This window comes from Pteropus medius, unplaced genomic scaffold (assembly GCF_902729225.1).
Source record: "Pteropus medius unplaced genomic scaffold, Ma_sr-lr_union100, whole genome shotgun sequence".
Taxonomy (NCBI): domain Eukaryota; kingdom Metazoa; phylum Chordata; class Mammalia; order Chiroptera; family Pteropodidae; genus Pteropus; species Pteropus medius.
The window spans coordinates 17,908,002-17,932,551 of record NW_024354875.1 but is presented as its reverse complement, the minus strand read 5'-3'; the positions used below and the strand labels follow the sequence as shown (position 1 = coordinate 17,932,551).

Here is a 24,550-nt window from a genome sequence, read left to right as displayed (position 1 = left end):
TAACATTTATCAGGTAGATCATTTTTATTCAAAATTGACTCTATAAGTGAATTTTGCATATTAGTTAAGACATTAGTACAGAATTTATATTATTAAATGATTGCTTCTATTGATACAGAGAGTTGGAGTTTTGCTCCTTAATAAGACTTTAGTTTGGTCTGAGGCAGTATTGTAATGAACTCATTACCTGTTATCTTGGGCATGTTACCTCACTTTCTTGTGCTACATTTTTTATAAAGTAGTGATAATAAATAGTACTTAACCTCATATGGTTATTAAAAGAATTAACTGATCATCGATGCAAAGCAGTTAGCACAGGGCTTAATATGCAGTAGTTGATGAGGAATTTATCTTATTGATAATTTGACTGAATGCAGCGAGCTTGAAACAATATTTTGTTGGGGATAAAATGTGGTCTTTGAGATAGATATGACTGAATTGTTCTAGTTTTATAATTTATTTCCTGAATCATTCTGAGCAAGTTATTAATCCTTCTCAGCCTTATTTTTCTTATTTGTAAATTGTGACTGCTGGTCCCAATTTACCTATTTTGTGGTATAGTTGTAAGACTCAAAGTAATAGATAGTGAATACTAAATTGCTTACTAGTTTTACTGGTTTCTATACTTCCCCTCTTGTTCTCCATTGTTTGGTCAAGTGTACATTATCCCTTTCTTTCATCCTATCATCACATAAGTTTATTTCTGGTGAACTACTACTTTCCTTGATGCCCTTTAGCAGATGTGACTTGGGAAGTTTAAATATCTTTTTAGATGGTGCAATCTGAGATGCTACTGAATTCATTTCTTACGAACCATGAAATACGCACATCTTTATCTTAACAACATTTAATTTATAGAACAGAGCATATCCCTACAGTTAAAGCTTTTGTAAATGTTCTCTAATCGTGTCACTTTTTGATAAGATGTTGAAATAGTTGATAACAGCAAGCTAAGTATTTTCCAGCAGTTATTTAATATTTGCTCCAAGAGATTGTAGTTATATCTTGTACATGGTGCTAGAACAAGTTAAAGAACTTAATACATCTTTGGAACTATCTAACTGTCCTCCCACATCATTCACAAGTCCATTCTGTAAGAAATCATCAGATGACAACAGATCTCTAGGAATGGCCAGTTATTATATTAACATACAGCTCAAACTTTATCAACTTCTTTCAGTTGTAATGGCTTCTTATAACTTCTTCACAGTAACTCAAGTTCTCACCTCAAAAGTTATAGAAAATAATTATCTTACCTCATCTACCTTTGTTAAAAATCATATCAATTTGTCTTCTTAAATTGTCTTGTTTTCCATTCTCACATTTTGCAAATATTCTTTAAATTAGCTAGTTTTCAAGTAGCATGTTTATTTTTCCCATTTAACACCTCTGAAATTGGGATGCATTCTATAGTTCATGGTGTCTAATGATCTCTGTTCTCCAGGCAGCAGTTAAGGCTAGTATACATGATTATTATGGTGAGAGAGTAGGAAAAACAATGAATCATGTGTATTTAACCACATTCCCAGCTCAGAAATCAAAAGCAGTTCTGCTCTATTTAATAAAGTTGATAAGAAAGAAAGGGAGGTCAGCTTTAAATAAGTACAGAAGAAAATTAAGAACCAGTACCAGTAGATTTTAGTTATTTTGTTTTCTTTTTAAAGAAATGCTGCACTACCAGTATTCTTGATGCTACACAAGATGATATTATGTGAAATATAATGAATATCAGCAACTCTGATACAAAAAGCAGTCTCACCGTAAAGTTTAAGGAATAGCTTAACTTTTTTATTTATTTCCCTCTTTGTATTTGCAAAAGTAATAAGTGATAAAAACCAGTGTTTAAGAATAAATCCTTTCAAAAAAGTTGAATATAAAATCTGAGTGGTAAAAAGCATGTGATAGTTTGACAATGCTTTTGCTTTTTCTTTCTTAGAAGTATGTACAGTAATGTTTGCCTTAGATTTGAAGAAGTGTGGTGAAGATCGTCTATATAACCCTCTTTCAAGCATACTTTAGTTTGTTGCCATCTGAAAAATCTGCCAAAACTAGATTTAGTGCCTTTGATCAAATCATTCATTCATTCATGGTTTCTTGTAAATCTTCTTTTTTAAAACCACTTTATTAAGGTATGATTTACATGTTAAAAGCTGTACATATTAATGTTTACAACTAGATGATTTGGGAACTGAATATATACCTGTGAATCTTATCAAGACCATAGATATCTGTCACCTCTCAGTTTCCTCCCATCCTCTTTATTAATGTTTGTGTTTATGTGCACAAGTGTATGTATAGTAACCTTATAAAACTCTTAACAAACCTTTATTTGAGGCTTAATGTCTCTTGATACCTCAGGTTTTATCAGGAACTTTTTGTAGGTTCTTAGTACTTTTGGACACCAAGCGTGGATTTATATTCTATATCGAACTAGTTTCACATGAAATTTTTTCTCACCTATCTTGTATTGAGGTGTTCAGATTCATATTTTATCCTTGTTGATAGTTAAATTCTGATCGTTATCCAAAAGCCATCCTTTTTAATTTTGACAGCTACGTCTTTATAGCATGTTAATTTAGAACTTTGTCCAACTTGATGTAAAGATTCTTTGGTTTGGGGTTGTTGAGCTCATGATCAGTCCACCTACAGCATCTAGTTCATATATGTCTCTTATCCACAAAGCATAGATTTGTGGTGTTGAAGGATTCTTATATGCTTAAGTTACAAAGTTACTGTTCTTAGGACAACAGTTATAGCCTTACAATTCTGAGACTTTGTAGAGAAAAATCCTAAAACCTGAATTGATCCATGCTGCTTTTGAGAACTTTTAAAATCTAATTTTCAGTTACCTCCCTACTTGTACTAATTCTAATTCTAATTAGTACAAGTAGGGAGGTAACTGAAAATTAATTCTAAATGATGAATTAATTCTAAATGATGAATTAATTCTAAATGACTTCAGCTGTCATGTGTGTATTTTATACTTTTAATTTCTTCATATATTGCTTTGAAATTAATGATCCTACTCACTGTTAATGGCATTGTTAAGTAATTTAAAATGTTTTTGTAATTTTTTCTTTAGAAATCAATGTGGACTGAACATAAATCACCTGATGGAAGGACTTACTACTACAATACTGAAACAAAACAGTCTACTTGGGAGAAACCGGATGATCTTAAAACACCTGCTGAGGTAAAAGTTTGAGAGCTAGAAATTAGGGCTTGTTAAGTAAATTGGGTCATTTTTCTGTTTGTTTGTTTTAAGATTTCATGGATATTTGACTACTCAGGTAGTACTGCATTCTCATAGCACCATAACTGGTTTTATTTATTAAATTTTAAGTGTCTCATATTTATATTGTTTCCTTACATGAGGTAATTCACAGAGTTATAATAAATTCTTTATCATGAAGCTGAAATCTAAGCATAACTAAAAAGATTTTGCTTTTTCCCAAATCTTATGTTTTTCCTTCTTGTATTAGTATTTGAGAAGTCTATTTGTGAAACAAATAGTGGTAATTTTTACCTGTGATGGGTATAAATGGTGAGACACATAGGATTTGAAATTCACATAGACCTGATTTTGAATCTTTCCTCTACCTCTTAAGGTATATTACCTTAGACAAGTTACTTTCTCTAAATGACAGTGTAAATTTGGAATAATAGTATAAATGTTAATAGCATTATTGTTAAGATTAAATAACATTCAAATTTTAACTTCACTAGTAAGTATGTTGTAATCGGTAGCTTATATACCATCATCTCACAAGCTTTAGAATTGTATAGGTTGATAACATCTATTGAAAACAGTGATGTGAATGATGAGTGGCGTGAAATATATTACTGTTAACTGAAGGTTTTTATTTCCCTTTAGCAACTTTTATCTAAATGCCCCTGGAAGGAATACAAATCTGACTCTGGAAAGCCTTACTATTACAATTCTCAAACAAAGGAATCCCGCTGGGCCAAACCTAAAGAACTTGAGGATCTTGAAGGTAAAACATAAATTCCTAATGCTAATGTTTTATATGTCATTCACACTGAAACAAATAGAATTGTTCAAACAAAGGCCTTATTTTTTTTTTTTTTAACCTAAATGATTAGAACGTTTAAAATGGTCTAACAGTTTTATGGGCTGTTATTTTCTTGTTGCTCTAGATCTCAGTTCTATAGATTTTAAATAGATTTTTATTTGATTTGATTCCACTGAAACTAGGATACCAGAATACCATTGTTGCTGGAAGTCTTATTACAAAATCAAACCTGCATGGTGAGCTGCTTTGATAATTCATTTTCTGTTATTATTTAACATTTTTAGAGTATGTCACTAATGTTCACTAACCATGATTGAATAAATCTGCAGTGAGAAATCTCTAATTTAAAGAATTTCTTTCATCTAAGGGTTATATTATAAATGAGCTTGTAGCTTTTAAAGTTGTACTTTGATTCTTTTAAAAAAATTATTTACCATTGGAAAATTGAACAAAGACAGTCACGTACAATATTTCTAAATATGGATGTGAGTGTTGGTGCATAAATGGAATATGTGACTTAACCAACCCATTTCGCAGATAGCAGAGAATCTTGAATCCATATTCGTTTACATTTTAATACATTGTAAGAGTATACATTTTATGCTGATTTTGTTTTAGCTCAGCATTGCAAAATAGCTTTTACATTTGTTATGGGAGAATGAAGGTAAGCACAATATCATGCCTCACAAAAGGAGGATTTTTAAACATACTCAACTATTCAAGTACCCTGTAAAATCTAGAAATACTACCTAACAGAACCCAGAACTTAAAATAACAGATTATGAATAAGAATTGAGAACTTAGTTCTTTTACTTTCACTTCTAGTAGATCTAGTGTCATAAAATATATCAGGTTAAAAGCAACAGATTGTAGGAGAATGGGGAAAATAATAAAGTAGTCTGCAATGTAGAGTGACATCTGGTGGGAAAGACAAAAAATTCTTAAAGGCACTATGATCTTAAGTATTTACCTTTTTTTTGTGCCTGTGTCACCTCATTCGCTTAGATTATATCTTAGATCATCATTTGCATCTGAAATTGTGTTAACTTATTATTAGTAATGATAACCCATTCAGTGTGTTTTGTCAGCCATCTAAATATTTTCAGAAATGATTTAGTTTTGAAATATTTTTGTAGAGTTAAGCTTATATTATCACCTACATGGAGCTGAGACCTCATTCCCTAATGATGCTGAATATTTTTGTTACCTCTAAAGAAAAACTTTCTTTAGGCTGAAATCTGAAACATTGTGAATATTTAAAGCTCAATTTAAATTTCTGTACTAGCATTGGCTAATAATAATATTGTAGATAGGTAGATTTACAGTTTATTCATGTAAAGAATATCAAGCTCACTTCTGATATAACCCTACTATAAATAGTTGGTGTGCATAACTATCTATCTACCTGTCAATGCTAGTATTTATGTGCTGGAATTTCAAAACATGAATTCGATTCTGTTTTGAATTTAATGTCTTAAAAAATAGTTTGATCTTTGGGGAGAATACTGTTTTATTCCAGAATTATGCGGATACTTTTCAGGGAGTTCTTGCAGTAGCCAGCAATCACTGGGGAAGCAGCAATGTGGGGAGAAGCTTTCCTTAAAAACTATTTAAATTTGTCTTCATTCTTTATTTACTGCCCTGGAACTTTGGAGCAAGCATTTGCTCTGTAAAAGTATTAAATTTTTTTTGAATGGTAAATTAAATCTTATTGTATGAAACTTCTTTAACACCTTTTATAGTTTGTTTTTAGTGATTGTATTTAAAAACTGTAATGTGTAACTTTTCTTTTTTCTCTTTAATAGCAATGATCAAAGCTGAAGAAAGCAGGTAAGCAATTTTAGACATTTACAAATTTGATATCTCCTATAATATTCTTGTTTTAACTGTTCGTAAAAATAGTATTTAACACGTTAGACCTGATTGGTGTTTTTGGAGGATTTGGGGGTGGGGAGAGGGGTATTTACTCAAGATACACAAATGATGGATTACTAGACAGTGATTATTTGAATTTGGACTACATTTATGAATTAAGAAGATTGTTTTAGAAAAGTCTAAAATTTGGTTTGAGTTAATTTGAGAATGAATGATTATCTCTTCTTCAGATTTTCCTTTTAATGGGCATAATGGATAAAATTTAAAATTCTTAGAGAAGTTTTGATACAGATCAAATTTTATGGTATAATACAGTCTGATAAGGCATTTTGTAAATGAAGCAATTATTAGACTTCTAGAAATGCAGTGGTGTCTGAGTGCCTATTGTACATTATCAGGAATGTTTGCTGAAGTAAAAGTACCCTTATAGTTTCTGTGATTTTAATTTTTTTGAATGGCTTAATAATTTGGCATCACTGTCTTTTTTCTCTTTTAATAGTTTCTTGTTCATATAATTGTGTGATAATTGAAAGCTAGCTTTTATTTGGCTTTGTGATTGTTGGTAGAGAAATAACCATTTTCTCCTTTTTAAATATATAGTAAGCAAGAGGAGTGCACCACAGCATCAACAGCCCCAGTTCCTACAACAGAAATTCCGACCACAATGAGCACCATGGCTGCTGCAGAAGCAGCAGCTGCTGTCGTTGCAGCAGCCGCCGCTGCCGCAGCAGCCGCCGCTGCAGCCAATGCCAGTGCTTCCACCTCTGCTTCTAATACAGTGGGTGGAACTGTTCCGGCTGTTCCTGAGCCTGAAGTTACTTCAATTGTTGCTACCGTTGTAGATAATGAAAACACAGTAACAATTTCAACTGAGGAACAAGCACAACTTACTAGTACCCCTGCTGTTCAGGATCAAAGTGTTGAAGTGTCTAGTAATGCTGGGGAAGAAACATCAAAGCAGGAAACCTTAGCTGAGTAAGTTTAGTAACTTGTTTTCTGCAAATCAGTACTAGACAAAAAATTGCCAGTTTAGTCAGTGGCCATTAAGTGTTAATTTTTTGAGAATCAAAACAATCTTTAGATAATGGATCATTTTGAGTCTGAATTTTGTGGGGTCATGCTATCAAACTTTTGTAAAACTAATCTCCAGAAGGTTTAGGAAGCAGAGGTGGGGGGTAGGGTGAGGCACAGATTTAAAGGGGTGCCAAAAACTTTAGTAATTAAGATACATCATACCTTAGTGCAGTATTTTAAAATCAGTGCAAAAAGTCCATGATTAATAAAATATAAAAAGTTTAAATACAAATCCATATTACTGATTTTCTTTATTTTGCCTGTCTCAAATACAGCTTACAGCACTGCAAGGAAATGTGCTATAGTTTGATGTTAAATGAACAAGCAAAATTAAGTAGATGAAAATAAAGATAACACTTAGCAGGATGTAGGAAAACTGTTAGATTAAATTGATACAACTTTTTTAATAAAACAAAATAGCTGAATCTCTCAGTTTACAGTTTGCAAGTACTTACATACCTGTACAGTTATAAAAAGTAACCTTGAGATATGCTTCTCGACTTTAATGATGTCCACATACATAAACATTAACCATGATATCAGTATTTAAACATGATCACTCATCTTAATATTTAAGCATATTGATTTCATCTCCCCACCCCTTTTTGTAAATCTTTTGTTTTTCTTGTGTACATTTCTCAGTGAAAATAGCTTTATAATTTTCTGATGTTTAGAAGTTTTAAAAAATTATGGTATATTTGAAGATATAAGAGTAATTGTTAATATTTATATTGTTTTTAAAATACATGTATATTTATGAGAGACCCCTTCCACATTATAGAGATACCCATGTTGAATGATGGCATGTTAATTATTTACATATACATTAAGTTCTCTACTCATAGATATGTAGGTATTTTGGAGTATGTTGTTTTGCATCTTTATACTTACTGCATTTTTTTCCACAATAATATGTTTTTCATAGTTTTAACAATTTTTTTTCAAATGTTTTCTTATTATAGTGCCTGGGTCATCCTAATTAGCATTTGATTTTAATTACTGTAATATAGATTATTTGCAAGTGTTAATTTTTGCCTGAGTCCTTTATAATATTTTTGACAATTTTAAATAAATATATCAAAGTAAGTGTACTTGATTCAGAGCATATATGAAAATATTTATTTACTTATTTTTGTTAGTAAGTACTCCAGTATCTTTCCCTACGCATTATACTTAATTTTTTGTGGTTTTTTTTCCCCCTACAGTCTCTTGTTTTTATATAGGAAGAAATGTTAGAATATAACTTTTTCATTTCATAAAGACCCCCAAACAAGTAAACTGTCAAAGAATAAATATTTTGGATTTGTAGATCATAACGTCTGTCACAGCGATTCATTTCTGCTCTAGTAGCACACACATCAGCCCTAAACAGTATTTAAACTCATGAGCTTGGTTATGTTCCAATAAAGTGGTATTTACATAAACAGACAGCGGGCTGGATCATTTGCTGACCCTGATTTAGATTGATCTCTACATTTTTTATATTTATGTGTGCTTGCCCAAATTCTCTATAGTTAAGGCACTAAAATGAAGGCATTGAGTAAATAAGTTTTGTAACCCATCTAAAAGTATGAAGTTGTGAAGTAGTAAAACTACTGTTTTAGTGTAATTAAATGTTTATTTTGACCTTTGTCCAGGGTCTTAAATGAATGTTTCAGAAAAATATAATCTTTTTTTTATGTAAATGTATAGGGTTCATATAGGAGACTTTATTGTGAATTTGTCAAATTTTATCAAATACTTAGATTTTTCTAAATGAATGCATATGTTTATTTAAGTAATAAGTAACATGTTTAAATTTCTCTCTAGTTTTACTCCCAAGAAAGAAGAGGAGGAAAGCCAACCAGCAAAAAAAACATATACTTGGAATACAAAGGAGGAGGCAAAGCAAGCATTTAAAGAATTATTGAAAGAAAAGGTATTTCTATTACTGATGTTTATATGACATAATAATTTTCTGATAAATGAATTTACTCTTTAATGCAATCAATACTATGATGCTTCTATTGAAAGCGCTGATTTCATAAAATCATAAACTTTTTGTTGTAACTGAAAATGAACTAAATTCTTCTTGGTGTTTTTTGAAACACATTTGTGTACTGTGCAGTACATTTCACCTCAGTATTTAATATAAGGAATTTTAATCATAAAAATCGTTTGAATCAGTAGTCTAAACAAAAAGCATTCATGCTCTGTTTAAATTTCAGTTTAAGTTTTCTTTTTAGTCTATAGATATATTATCCAGATTTGCCTTGATTCAATAAGAAATTATTTTTTAGAGCTTTTTTAAAACTGCAAAGGAAAGTACTGTGGTTTCCAGTGAGTATAACCCTTTGTTCCCTGTTATATAACTTTTACTACAATTTGTGTGAAATTTAAATTTTTCATTAAATGGTTTTCAGCGGGTACCATCTAATGCTTCATGGGAGCAAGCTATGAAAATGATCATTAATGACCCACGATACAGGTACTACTTGGATTTTTTATTTATTTTTCACTTTGAGCATAGCAATCCTAGCAAATTCAGAATCGCGTAAAATAGTATACTTTTTCACTCTCATTGTGTTCTGTTATTTTAGATACCAAGAATAGAGTTGTTTTATGTCTGATAAGAACCAAAAGAAAAATATCCAGAAGGCTTTTATAATCTGAGTATCCTGCTACAGATGAAATTAGAATTATTTTGGAAGTAGAAATTATTTCCTATAATCACTTATCTTTAATATCTTATTGAAATTTTCTTAATTTGTGAATGAAATCATACTGTTTTTTTCAAAGCACTAACATTTGATCATCCTGCCTTTGTTTACTCTTACATGTTATTTTTTTTTATTATTTAGTGCTTTAGCAAAGTTGAGTGAAAAAAAGCAGGCCTTTAATGCTTATAAAGTCCAGACAGAGAAAGAAGAAAAAGAAGAAGCAAGATCAAAGTACAAAGAGGCTAAGGAATCCTTTCAGCGTTTTCTTGAAAATCATGAGAAAATGACTTCCACAACCAGATACAAGTAAGATTTTTAATGAGACATGTTGTGTTTACTGCACTGTTCCTGTATCAGACTTTCTGCCAAGTGCAGTAACTAATCCAAAGTAAATGCTTATTAAATGAAACTAAATGATCGTAAACATGGCAGTTTCATTACATACGTGAAAATCAGTACTTTAATGTGGAATTTAACTTGTAGGCTCACAGAGTTATTAATTAGGGACTGAAAAGGGGGAGTTTGACTCCTTTCATCTTAATATAAGCATTGAAATTGGGGTGTTTGTGGGTGAAATAGGCTATTTTCATTAAGCATAGCATTTTGAAAACTTGCATTTATATAGCATTCTTGATTTTACGGTGCTTTATTATTTAAAATTGTGGGTAGTTCAGTATTAACATTTATGTAATAAGCTGTTAAGTTCATTTTTCCTATGTGCTTTCTTACAGTCTTCTAGAAAAGCCTTAGTGAAATGGATGCCTAAGTTGTTTTGTTCTTTTTCTTAATTATCCAGAAGTTTTCCTTTATAATACAGTCGTGAACTTAGAGTGAAAAGAGTGTTCATTTGGTGGTTTTAAACTTACTATAAAATTAAAATGGTTTAAAATTAATTTTTATTGTCTAATATAGAGTAACAATTAATTTTCTTAACAAATAGAAAAGCAGAGCAAATGTTTGGAGAGATGGAAGTCTGGAATGCAATATCAGAACGTGATCGTCTTGAAATCTATGAAGATGTTTTATTCTTTCTTTCGAAAAAAGAAAAGGTATTCACTCTTGGTTTTTGGTATTTATAGATAAAAAGATGTTTTTTCATCCTAATTAGCAAGTACTTTATAACATGTCCATTTTTGTTGGTTATCCAGCGTAGATGATGCGACATATTTATGACAAGTTAGATTTAAAAATGGATAACTTCTATAATAATAAGTGCTGATGTGGACATAGTAGGTACACATTCATCTGTTACTTGAATTGTGACTAATTGACTGTCTTATGCCTACTTTGAAAGATACTTTTTAGCTCATAGGTGTAAAAAATACTATTTTTGCTTATAATGCATTTACATATAATTTTTTACTATATAATTAAATATTAAGGGCAGTAATATTTAATGGTTGTATATTATCCACTCTTTAAGAGACTTATAGAAATGTAAGTATTATTAACAAAAATTTGAACATAGCTGGGAGTGGTTGAAGACCTTAGCATTTATTCATAGTATAATTTGTCTGCAATAACTTTAGTTTTACTTTGTGTTTATAATACGTAGTTGTAGGAAGAGACATTTATTGGAGGGGGGATAAGGTAAGACAAGTTTTCCAGATTCTAGCTTCAGAAAAGAGGTAAAAAAGTTGAGGGTAGGTACCACGCCAAGCATTTAGGCAAGAGCCACTGGTAAGGTAAATAATTTTTAAAGTAAATGCATAACATTTGAAATTTGGTTGGTCATCACTTAGAATATAAGGAAACCTTTATTAATTACAGTTTGAACATTATACTTTCTCTGAACTTCAAGACATGTATTCATGCTTTTGATTTAGGAGCAAGCAAAGCAATTGCGAAAGAGAAATTGGGAAGCCTTAAAAAACATACTTGACAACATGGCTAACGTAACATACTCAACTACTTGGTCAGAAGCCCAGCAGTATCTGATGGATAATCCAACTTTTGCAGAAGACGAGGAATTACAGAGTAAGCATAATGACTAAATAGGAGAAACAGTTTTAAAAAATTGTCCAGCAACAAAGAATTCTTGCTTTTTTAATGAGACTGCTAACTGAATTTTACACAATTGTTTGTCCATTTCTGAAAACGTGTTTTGTTTCCAAATAGAATATTTCTTTCTAGTTGAGTCTTATGGTTCAGGACAAAAATATTTTCCCAGAAATCTGAAGTTAGATTTGTCAAATAATCCTTGAAATATGTTTATTATTGGAAATTATCTTTGCCATTTATATGCGACTTGGTAAAAACCAAATTACTACATTTTACTCATGCTATCTTCTTGAGGTAATGGATTTAGAGGTTTTCAAAAAGCAAAATATGTATTAGCATTATTTTAGATTCAAGTTTCTTCAAGTTCTGTCCTTTTAACCTACCTAGTTGCTTTTTAAATTACAGCTTTCTTGATTACTACTATGAATACTACGTTTTAGAAGGTTTGGGATAGGGCCTAGAATTCTATACTTTGGAAAGCTCCTTGAGTAATTCTGATATTACTAACAAATTTTACAGCAATTTTATTTTCATTAGATGTCTCGTGTGTAGTCTGTTTCATCTTCAGATGCAGGGTATCTTTTAATGAGACCTTTTTGGAATTTTCCCTAAATGTTTCCTATTTAGATGATTATAGGTCATATTAGAGTTTAAATACCAGTATTTTGGAAAGGTGAATCTATGGGGAGTAATTAACCTGCTTTCCTTACTGATATTTGGCATTTAAATTTTTTTTTTTTAACTGAAAAATAACTCTAGACATGGATAAAGAAGATGCATTAATTTGCTTTGAAGAACATATTCGTGCTTTAGAAAAGGAAGAAGAAGAAGAAAAACAGAAGAGTTTGCTGAGAGAAAGGAGACGACAGCGTAAAAACAGAGAATCTTTTCAGGTAATAAAAATCTTTTTTAGCTTAATTTTGTAACATAATTAATGAGCTTGGACAGTGCTGTAAACAATTTTGAGACATCTGATGACAGATCACTAAAGAGTTAAATGTGTATAAACACTTTACAAAGCTTAAGTGAGTGATAAACACACTTAACCCTTAAGTTCTACAATTAGTTGTAAATCCACTTAAGGAGAACAGCCATTTTACTCTAGGGGAACATAGAAGGCTGTAACATATTTGGTATTTAAAGTGCCCACTGATAGATCAGATTTCACATGGGAAAGAGGAAAAGGATGAGAGAAGACTGAAAACGAAATGTGTGTGATGAGTTATTTTATTGTAGTAAGAGTTGGTTTTAGGCTCTAAGAATCATAGGGAATGCTGTGGTAGATTTGGGGGGATGGGCCATAATTCTAAAATGCTGTACATAGGAGCTGAAATTATATATCTTTTATATAGGCTAGTGTCTCATTTTTACCTCTAAGTATCACTTATTCTCTCAGTAATGGAAAATATCATGGACCAATGAATTTTTACATTTTATATTTCACCAGATTTCTCATTTCAGTGATGATTATAATAATAGTAGTTAGCATCAATTGATTGCTTACTGCTTATACATTTTAAATTTAAATCTCTTAATTTTTATGACAGCCTTATAAGAGTAGGTACTATTTTTGTTATGTCCATTCATATAGATAAGGAAATGGTCTGGGAGAAGCGAAGTGACTTCCCCAAATTCAGCTACTGAATAGTGGAGCCAGAATTTAAATCTATACAGGCTTAATTACAGGGTCTCTTCCATTAAACACTGTATTAGGATAAATGCTAAGTTACAGTGGCTTAAACAAGTTTATTTCTTGAAATAACAGCTGTTTGGTCTAGGGTAGGGTACATTGCCATGCCCTAAGGCAGCGATCCTCAAAACTTACTGTGGGTCAGAATCACCTATCAGGCTTTTAAAAAAAAACTCAGACCTCATGCCATAGGTCACTAACCATCTTTAATGCCACAGCTAATAGTATTATTTCAGTCCTCATTCCATTGCAACTTAACATTTCTGCTCTTCATGGGTTCCTTTATCTTAGTGGTTTCCCAAAGAATTATTCAGAGGATTGTTAAAACCACAGATTCTTGAGCCTCACCACTGGAATTTGATAGTAGGTTTGGAGTGGGCGCTGAGAATTTGTATTTCTGATAAATTTCCAGATGATAGTGATGTATGGCCCTTACTTTGAGAATTGCACTAGGCCAGTAGCCTTGTCTGTGTGATTTAGGAGTATGTTGATCATGTTTCAATTTGGAAGAAGTCGAAAGTGCAGTTGTTTTTCAGTCCAGTATTGTGGAAAGTTCTGCTCACTTCCTTGATTCTCAGTTGCTGAGAATTTAGTCACATAGTCATGAGCTGCTACAAAAGAGGCTAGAAGACCTAGATTTTTCACTAAATAGCTATGTGCCCAGGAAGAAGGGGAGAACAGATTTTAGGAAGTCAGTTATACTCTTTTGAAACCATTGAGTTTTAATGTCTCTTATGAAGGTTTTGCAATGGTTTAAAATAGAGACCTATGTGGTAAAATAATAATATAATAAAAATAAGGAAATCTGGGTCACAGAAAATACAGTCTCAATTCTAAGACTAGAGAATGTGGAGGAGAAATCCTAATGTAAAAGGCCACATGAGTCTTTGTAGCTAAGCCTGAAGTATGCTTTAGATCAGATTGGTATTTACCTGGCATGGATTCTGATTACTATTGATATAGCTGGTGTTACCATGTTATATTGATTTTGCTTTAGATATCCAGCTCAGTAATTTTCCTGTGTTATTACTACAGTACCTATCAAAAGGTATATTTAGAATGTCAGTAAAATAAATTAGAAGATTGACATTTAGAATAAAAGATCATAAATGGCAGGATATTTTCAGTAGTAATCATTATGATGATGGCTGTCATTTTATTGAGTACTCATTTGCCCATCAAGTAATAATAAATAATTGTCACATCTATGACAAGGAACCTGATTTTTTTTTAAATCTTAAAGCTGGTATTTAAATTAATATCAAGAGTAGGAAAAAATGATCAGGGGCTTTAACAGAGAACCAGGGGAGTCTGTAGTATCTCAGAAGCCAAGACGGAGTTTTAAGATAGAGCAGTGGTCCTCAGAGCATGACACTCAGATGCATAGCATCAGTGTTACCTGGGAAGTTATAGAAATGCAGATAATCAAACCCCACACCAGACCTACTGAATCAAATCTGGGGGTGGAGTCCAACAATTTGTGGTTTTTACCAGTCTTTCAAATGATTCTTTGAGAAACTGCTAAGATAGAGGAACCTACCAAAAGCAGCAAATGTTAAGACTATGAAATAAGATTGAAGGAATAGTGTTAAGTGTAGCGTTTAAAGTATTTAGTGACTATTGATATGGTAGAGAAAGTTAAAGGTATGTAGGGAGAAAATTAGACCTTTCTCTCAGATATTTTGATGATAAGATAAACTTCAAGTGAGCTCAGGATTAAGAGAATGGCTTTTCTTATGAGAAATCAGTCAAGAAAAGAATGAAGAATTGAATGATAGAGGAGGTATCTGAGAAACAAAATCTTAGAAGGTTCGGAATTCAGCATATATATGAATAGTTATTATGAACAATATATAGGGAAACAAAAGGAAGGAGTTGTGGGGAGGGGCATACTGAACTGGCTCTGAAAGCTGTGAGTTTCAAGGTTGGGAACCTCTCCTCTAACGGAAGGAGAAATACCAGGCTCAGCCATCTGAGGAGCAACTTGCTTTCCATAAGGTAGAAGAATAGACTCTTGCCCCATCTTACCCCCAAGATGACGTTAGTAAATAAAAAAAGAACCATACAATTTTAGTATAATGGTTTTTAAATCTGAATTCACCTCAGAGTTATCTGGTGATCTTTAAAAAGAAAAATTACAAACGTGGATTTTAGCCCATATATATATATATTTTTTTTTAATTTTCAGGTGATTGTAATTTTCACTCATGATTCACTTTTTAAAATGTTTTTGAAACATTTAATAAAACAAAAAGTTTAGGATATAATCATAAGAAGAAAGGAAAATGGATATAAAATCATTTATGTTATCTCAATTTTGGAAAAAATATTTACATAAACTTACGGGAAATATGTTAGTCTGTTAATTGTGATTATCTCTGGGTCATGAGATTATGTGCGATCTCTAATTTTCTTCTTAATGTTTTCATTGAATCTTCTACGTTGTCTCCACTAGACATAAGTTTTATAACAAAGACAAAATTTTATAAAAAGTCATCTGTAGTAGCTCTTACAGATCCCTCACTCAGACGTGCTTGTATGCAGGTTGGGTGTTTTTCATTGAGTTTTAGATGTTCAGCTTATTGTTTTTCAAGGGGAGAGGTCTGAGGACATCTCTCACTCCACCATGCTTCTGGCATCACTCCCTCACGGATTCACTGTTGAAATGGTTTTAATATCAAAATTCTTTGACTTTATCAGATCTTAGCAACCTGGAAGTAAAACAGAAACACTAGCAAAGCAAGTATGATAAAGTGAAGTAGCTTTTTTAGGTTCTAGAGAGCATCATTGAAGGTGATTTCTAAGCTATTTTAGGGACGCAAAAGAAGGAGCACGTGAAGAACTTGATCACGCAATAGGGTTTGGTTAAGATAATATTCCATATGTTGAAAGGTAGGAGCAAAAGGATGTTAAGTTTGAGACAAGAATTTTGGAAATGTAAAACTGTACGGACATAGTTATTCTTGTTTGAAGAGATGTAGAATTACAGGTATCTGGTGTTATTCAGGGTAGCGCTATCTAATAAAAATTCATAAGCCATATATGCGATTTTAATTTATTAATTTCTAATTTTAGTAATCTTTTATTTCACCCAGTATATCCAAAATACCATTTTAACATGCAATTGATATTTTTTAAAATTTGTATTTTTTGGTAATACATCTTCAAAATCATTGTTATATACTGTTGGCATATCTCAGTTCAGACTAGATACATTTAATGTTCTCAGAAGCTACATTTGACTGGTATCTCCAAATTGAGCAGTGCAGGAATAGAAATTTTAGGAGAATTTTGGGCCATAGTTTTTTAAGGATTTTGTTTATAGGATTTAAATCCCTAAGGATTTGGGGAAGCAGGAGATTTCTGAGTACTAAAATCCCAATATGTTGCTCTGAAAGTCAGCAAATAGTATAAAATGATAAAAGGAATTGGAAAAAGCATATAAAGATTTAGATTTAAGGTATAATAATAATATTATTAAGAAAGAAAGGAAATAGGTTTTGAAATTAGATATGTCTTCCTATTAAGAGGCCCACATTTGTTAACAAAATTAAAAAATCACCCAGAATATATCAGGCACTATGCCTAAAAACAAAAAGTATATTTTATAGGAAACTTGTATACGTGTTCTTTAGCATCATCATTTGAGCTAGACGATATCTAATATATTTTTAAACTGGAAATGATATTCCATCTTACAGAACAATAAATTGAAGCCTGGAAAGAAAATGTAGCTTTTTAAAGGCCCTTTTCTTTGAGGTAATGTCCTTAAAGATGACTTTAATACAATGGGTTTGTTTTTTATGTTGGTTTAAAAAAAATTTTTTTCCTCAGATATTTTTAGATGAGCTGCATGAACATGGACAACTGCATTCTATGTCATCTTGGATGGAATTGTATCCAACAATTAGTTCTGACATTAGATTCACTAATATGCTTGGTCAGCCTGGTGAGATTCTTTTCTTTTCTCGCTTACAGTTAATGATAGTAGTTGGAATGGGTCAGAGGGAAATATGATTGTGTTGGGAAATGGGGGTGCTTTATTTTGTTTTATAAACAAAAAAATAATTGCAGCTCTTTGGTTAGAGCTAGCTTTTGACTTCTTTAGTTTTTTCATTAGGATCAACTGCACTTGACCTTTTCAAGTTTTATGTTGAGGATCTTAAAGCACGTTATCATGATGAGAAGAAGATAATAAAAGATATTCTAAAGGTAAATAGTATACTTACTGTTAGCTGTTAACCTGTGGTATATTTTAAAAATTGATCTTATATTCCTTTGATATGTGTATTAACAAGATTTCTGTTTTTTAGGATAAAGGATTTGTAGTTGAAGTAAATACTACTTTTGAAGACTTTGTGGCAGTAATCAGTTCAACTAAAAGATCAACCACACTAGATGCTGGGAACATTAAGTTAGCTTTTAATAGTGTAAGTTATCTTTGCTATTCTAAACAAATTGTTTTATTTAATAGCATGGTTTTTAATATATTCAGCCAAAGTCAGCTACTGGACTAAGGGAATATGAGTACGATTTCATAAAGTAATAGTCTTCCAGGGTAAGGTAAAGGAAAATAATATATTTAGATGTTGGGCTGATGTAGAGCTTTTTTTGCTCAAATTAACTGGTGTTATAAATTTGCCCTTAACTTATCAATGATGAGAGAATAGTGAAATTAAGAATAATGATTCATTTCAATTAACAAACAAAAATTATAACTGCACTATTGTAACTGATTAAATATGATTTTCTGAAAGTTACTAGAAAAGGCAGAAGCCCGTGAACGTGAAAGAGAAAAAGAGGAGGCTCGGAAGATGAAACGAAAAGAATCTGCTTTTAAGAGTATGTTGAAACAAGCTACTCCTCCAATAGAATTGGATGCTGTCTGGGAAGATGTATGTATATTTGTAAATTATTTCCTAATGAACTGTTTCCTTTCAATTGAAGATATAAATACTTTCAATTCCTTATTTTATAGCCTCAAAAATAAGCTCAAGTTCTTTGTAGAGTATATTAAACATATTAAGGCTATATTACAAGTGTAAAATGAGCTGTGACTGCATTTAGAAATATACTTGTTAAAAATAGTTTGGGCTTTAGAGGAAAGGAAATAATATCGGCGTTGAGGTGACGACTGTCACAGTTTTCACTTAGGTTTAGGTTTCTAAGTTTTCACTTAGGTTAGGTTTCTTTTTAGTCATATTGGTATACTCATCTTGGTATTAATATGTTCCATATCTGAATTTTTCAGATCCGGGAGAGATTTGTAAAAGAGCCAGCATTTGAGGACATAACTCTAGAGTCTGAAAGAAAACGAATATTTAAAGATTTTATGCATGTGCTTGAGGTAATTTTATTATTTTCATAACCAGCTGAAATATAAAATATATAAAAAGATAAACAAAAATTAAGGAATTCAGAGTGAACAAGTATGTTTTCTTAAATTATACTGCTTTTATACATATTTAGTTACCTAGGGTGGTTAGGGAATGTTTATAGAAACTCCTTTTAAGTGAAACAAAGCTTCCATGAGAATATAGATTTATTTGTGGAGACTGTTCATATTTGTTGCGTACTTCTACAGTGTTTTGGGAATTCAGCAGCCACATGGACTAGTAAACCTAAAAGAAAACTTAGAATCTTGTAAAGCAGATAATAAATAGCTTTTAACACATATTTCAAATACTATATCAGATGTGCTGAAAGTTCAGGGGGGTTCTAAAAAATAAGGAAATAAGTAGTTTTTGTTAGAGTAATAATAAAATTGCAAGTTATTCGGATGGCTGAATAAGGGTGTTTTGATGAAAATTTCAAATAGGCACTTGTATATAGTAAATATGCTAAATTGACCAGTAATTACTGAATAATATTTGGTGCCTTTGGGGCCAGACACCATTCTAATTATTAGACAGATATTACATATATGAGCTTAAATCCTTCCAACAACCCTATGAAGTAAACTGAGGCAAAGAGAAATAAATTAATTTGCAGGAAAGGGATTCCAACCCAGGCTATTTGACTCCAGGGTAGTACTTTAAACAAACATGCTATATTGCCAGTTATAAACAAACCAATACTTTACAACAAACAGAAAGCTGGCACTTGTTTATTAGTGTTGCATGGTCATAGGGCATAGCAGGTAGCTTATTTCCATGTATTTATTCTTGATGAATATCAGTGTTGACAAGTTTGTTCTATTAATGTACCCACATGTACACTGTAGTTTTCCAGCTGCCTCTAGATTTAGTCCTTTGGTCCTCAAGATTTTCTACTCAAAGTATGTTTTGGACTAGCAACATTGTATTACCTGAGAGCGTTAGAAATGCAAAACCCTTCAGGCCTCATCAGAAGCATTTCAACAAGATTTTCAGGTATTGGACATTAAATTTTCAGAACCTCTACTCTAGGTAGTGTCTTAACATTTACCCAATTCAAGAATCTCCAACAAGATTCTTTCATGATCTGTTCATGGGGGTAGAGTGGTGAAGTAAGTGGAGATAAAAATAGTAGCATAGGGAAGGGCTGGACCTTGAGGTAGAAAAGGAAGAGTCACCATTCAGTGATAAAAATAAATACAATGAAAGTCCTTTCTGAGCCAGATTTTCCATTTCCACTTATAAACTGCAGAATTTATTTTCAAAACCATACATATGTTGGAGTTAAGGAGCTTTTACCACAGCATTTCCCCTTTCCTATTCGCTTGATAATTGTTTGAATAAAACAAAATCCACAGAAACATTTCCTTTTCCAATTCCATGTGGGTTAGAGTTAGCTTGCCTATGGATGAATGTCTTTAAGTAGGACAAGGAAGGGAATGCTCCTTGGGTGAAAATAAAGAGTAGATTGTGTATTCGTTCTGAGATCAACCTCATTTATCTTAGCTCAGGGACAACTAGCTCAGGGACAACTCTGAGGAAGTTCTTTATCTTGGAGCTGAGCCATCAGATAAACCATATCTGAATGTAATATTTCATTGTTTTCAAAAGCAGTGTGACTGTTCTGCAAATTATACCTTTCTGGAGTGTACCGTTTATCCCTGTTACCCCACATCATTCTTATTCCTATAAAAAATACTTTATTCATAGTTTTTAATATTGTGTTTAGGTATCTAAATGGTGGGTATAAGATGGTTAAGAAAAGGCAAGAGAACATTCTAAACAGTTATAATTCTTTGCAATTTCAAATATATATATATATATATATATACTTTAAATAGAGTAAAATTCCATTTTGTATAAGAACTTACTTGTATGACTTGTTATAATTCTTTATGATCTGCTTACTGTCTAAATGTAAATTCTTGCATTTTATTTTCTTTTGCCCTGTAGCATGAATGTCAGCATCATCATTCAAAGAACAAGAAACATTCTAAAAAATCTAAAAAACATCACAGGAAACGTTCCCGTTCTCGATCGGTAAGGAATTTTATTAGATGGCACCATATGTGTATTGAAATATTTGTTAGCATCATTATGAATGAAATTATTTGTATTGTTTAGGGGTCAGATTCAGATGACGACGACAGCCATTCAAAGAAAAAAAGACAGCGATCAGAGTCTCGTTCTGCTTCAGAACATTCTTCTAGTGCTGAGTCTGGTAAGCATCTTTTAACTTGATTAAAATCATTGACACTTGGATGTCCTCAAATTCTGACTTTCCTTTCCATGCTGTTTAGAGAGAAGTTACAAGAAGTCAAAAAAACATAAGAAGAAAAGCAAGAAGAGGAGGCATAAATCTGTAAGCAAGCTTTTATTTTACATTGGGCTTTTGCCCTCAGTGGCAGTAGAACCATTTTCTCCCTAGTCCAGTGCAGTCTGGTATAGTTTAGGTGGACACCTAAACTCAAGATGTTTGTTGATCTTCGTCCAAATCCTTTGGTGAGCTTTGGGGAAAAAACAAACATCATTAAGATTACCACTCTGTTTTATGTATGTTACTGCTGTTGTTGAGAACCAACAGTTCAATTAATTTTAGGTACACATCAAGATACACCTAAGGAGCTTTTTCAAAATGTAAGGGCCTCGGTGTTACCATAAACCTGTTAAACAAGATTTTTTTTCATGCTGCTTGCTTGAATTTGTGCATATCTAATGAAAGACTGCTTATTTAGGCACTGGTATTACATTTTAAATAATTCTTGCCTCAGCAATTTTGAGGAAAGAATTAGTTGTCAACCTAGTATATGATTAACTAAGTTAATCATAGCATCCTATATACATGCCTAAATAAGCCAGTATTTTATTGGGTGGGTGGAAAATGTTATATCTACATTTACATATTAGATATAATCCATTCTTGAGTGTACCTTCATCCCTAATCTAGTGAAGCTCTTTTAGTGATATATAACCCTATGAGAATGTCATCCTCCTATAGGAAAGACCACTCTCCATGAATCCTGGATCTGTTATAGACTCCTTGAGTTTAAATTTCACCACTCTGGGAATACATACTCCGTTATATGTAGATTCTTAAATATTACCTACATAGGGATTTTTAAAAATAAAATGATGTTGCCATCAAATGGTAAATAACACTCTTTATTTACACAGGACTCTCCAGAGTCAGATGCTGAGCGAGAGAAGGATAAAAAAGAGAAAGACCGGGAAAGCGAAAAAGAGAGAACTAGACAAAGATCAGAATCAAAACACAAATCACCTAAGAAAAAGACTGGAAAGGATTCTGTAAGTACTTAGAATTCTTTCATACCTGTATTTTCAAAAAGAAAAATGGATACTGTGGTTAAAACTATGATGGTGTTTAAAGAAGAGTTTTTCAGGTCTGCTGCCATTAAAGGAAAAGAAAATTCAGCTGCTTTTCACATAAAAGTTTTCTAATGGATGTGACGCATATTGAGTGTCTTAAATTTTATATTCCTTAAAAAATAAGTAATGGAGTGCTGTTATTTTTTTCAAGTCATTGAGAAAGGATGGTCTGCTTTTGCTTTCTCGGAAGTGCCACTGGGCATTTTCTACCTGTTAAAGGAATATAAAATTTAAGAGCCTCAAATGTTCACAATTGTTGTTACTAAATACAGTTTCAAAAGGTAGCATTCCAATAATTTTTAGAAATCATTGGAGGTTTAGGGGGAGGGCAAATGGATAGGAAGGGACTACATGCCAAAGTTAATATTTTAATATCAAATTATATAATTAGTCCTTATGTTCCCATATGTGTGTACATACATATGTATGAATGACAGAGCATAGTAACATAAGCCTTAGCCTTGCCATTCCTTCCACAGAATCACAAATGGAGAAGTTAAACTGTGTAGATTAGCTCTGGCCCTCCCTCTGGATATTCTCTTGCTATAGGGTGGAGGGTTCTTTAAATGCTGCACTGGTGAGTCTGATACACATCCTTGAGAAAAAATGAGTATTTCCTATATACCTGTTAGCAGCTTAATAGCTTCTTCCTTACAGTAGGTTAAAGGAAATCCCTGAAGGGAAGGATAGGTGAGCTATCCACCTATTATTTCCCACAAATAATGCAGTATTGAAAAATTTTTCCTTCAGCCTAAGTCTTGTATTGTTCAAACCATCTTGTATTGCTTAAACCATCCTTTTTGTAATATAAAACATTTATAGGACAACATAGAATCTGCAGAATTAGTAAGGAATATAGTGCCTAGGAAATTGAACACCTGGCTTCCATTAAATGGATACTAGATATTTCATGTTCATTTGTAAGAATTTCCTCTGATACAATCAAGGAATACTTCGTTAGCAACCCATTGATCAGCTTTTGGGAAAGAGTTCGGTCTTTAAATCTTTAAACCCTGTGATGTTTGTTTCTATGAAAGAGACTCCTTATAGATTTTATTCACTACTACTACTTGAGTACTAACATGAAATGTAATTGTAGTCAATGTCTTTTCAGGGTAATTGGGATACTTCTGGCAGTGAACTGAGTGAAGGGGAATTGGAAAAGCGCAGAAGGACCCTTTTGGAGCAACTGGATGATGATCAATAAATTATACCAAATATATGTTTACAGTATGGTTTAAAGTCTAATTCAGACCAGGGACTCTATTTTAAGTTCAATGGAAATAACACTGGGTTTTAATTATATCACAGGAAAAAAAAGTGCATTTAAGTATTGTTATTGTGGACTTTATAAAAGCAAAGGAAATTGAAAGTAACTTTCGATTCTGTATCAAGAATCATATTTTCATACAGTCATGTCTTTGTGTCCCTTTCATAGGGCACCGCAGGATGGATTAAAGGTGGCAATTTACTGATAACTGCAAATGTCTCTACTTTGTTTTAAAGTCTAAGTGATGAGGTGATTTGATTTACTTTATAGAAGTTGGATTTTGAAGATATAGTGAAAAATTTTTTGATATCTAGTAGTACAAAAAAAGCACCAGCAACTGATAAAATGGCTTTTTTGTGCACTACCCCAACTGGTTAAAGCTGATCTTTTATGGTGAACCCAGAAATAGGTATTCTTAATGGAAACCTGGTAGACCCTTAACAATAGTGGTGCTAATGAGCACTGCTGTAATAAAGCCACCATTATTTTTTATGAAACATCTGAGTACATTTTAAAAAGGCTATTGTGAGGGCATTATTTTGAGGTGATGTTTAAAAAGTTAACATCAAATCAAATTGTAAATTAGTTTAAATATATTGCCTTAAGGACCTACTAAAGAATGTGCCACCAAACTTTAAGTGATAGTTGCAATATTCTTGTCTAAAACAAAAATCAATGTTGACAAACATTTCTTTAACAGTTGTCTTTTTTTTTAAATCCGATCTTTCACTTGCTTTTTTTTTCATTGAGGAAGTCTTTTACCTTCCCTACTCACTGAGAAGTATTGACTTCGTGGTACACATTCTAAAGCATTTCTGATTTGAATATTTTTGTACATTTTTATCGATTATTAAACCTTCTCTTCTAGTGTGTACTAGTATTTATTTCTACGTAAACTCCTCAGCTCTAAAAAAATTGTATGATCATTTAAAAATAGATACTAAACCCCTGAAATTTTGCTTCCTCTTACCGACATAGCTAGGTTACTTAAGATTATAAATCAGTGCATCTGAGGCCCCTATATTTGTTTTTGATCTATGAATTTCCTATAGAATAGCGAGGCAGTGGTTTGGAGCTAGAATATTTTTACATGCTAACTTTTGAACGTTGGTAATGTAATTTATACTATATTCCTTCAGTGCAGG

General features: G+C 32.0%; 1 protein-coding gene across 4 annotated transcripts in view; it reads left to right on the top strand.

Annotated features, from left to right (window-relative positions):
* PRPF40A (pre-mRNA processing factor 40A) overlaps positions 1-24,285 on the top strand; it is a 31,303-nt gene extending 7,018 nt beyond the window's left edge. The window contains exons 1-22 of one of the 4 annotated variants that reach the window (XM_039855895.1): positions 2,111-2,129; positions 3,083-3,193; positions 3,875-3,995; positions 4,217-4,270; positions 5,840-5,864; positions 6,510-6,884; positions 8,793-8,901; positions 9,386-9,450; positions 9,824-9,988; positions 10,623-10,731; positions 11,509-11,659; positions 12,443-12,576; positions 17,208-17,322; positions 17,482-17,585; positions 17,687-17,803; positions 18,131-18,268; positions 18,625-18,720; positions 20,702-20,788; positions 20,873-20,969; positions 21,049-21,110; positions 21,923-22,054; positions 23,250-24,285. In XM_039855895.1, coding sequence (XP_039711829.1) covers positions 3,089-3,193; positions 3,875-3,995; positions 4,217-4,270; positions 5,840-5,864; positions 6,510-6,884; positions 8,793-8,901; positions 9,386-9,450; positions 9,824-9,988; positions 10,623-10,731; positions 11,509-11,659; positions 12,443-12,576; positions 17,208-17,322; positions 17,482-17,585; positions 17,687-17,803; positions 18,131-18,268; positions 18,625-18,720; positions 20,702-20,788; positions 20,873-20,969; positions 21,049-21,110; positions 21,923-22,054; positions 23,250-23,342 — 2,454 coding nt within the window. In that variant the 5' untranslated portion in view covers positions 2,111-2,129; positions 3,083-3,088 and the 3' untranslated portion in view covers positions 23,343-24,285. Of the gene's footprint in view, positions 1-2,110; positions 2,130-3,082; positions 3,194-3,874; positions 3,996-4,216; positions 4,271-5,839; positions 5,865-6,509; positions 6,885-8,792; positions 8,902-9,385; positions 9,451-9,823; positions 9,989-10,622; positions 10,732-11,508; positions 11,660-12,442; positions 12,577-17,207; positions 17,323-17,481; positions 17,586-17,686; positions 17,804-18,130; positions 18,269-18,624; positions 18,721-20,701; positions 20,789-20,872; positions 20,970-21,048; positions 21,111-21,922; positions 22,055-23,249 lie in introns of those variants that run through there. The other 3 variants (XM_039855894.1, XM_039855896.1, XM_039855897.1) reach the window with 3 other exon arrangements.
* Positions 24,286-24,550: the final 265 nt, after the last annotated feature.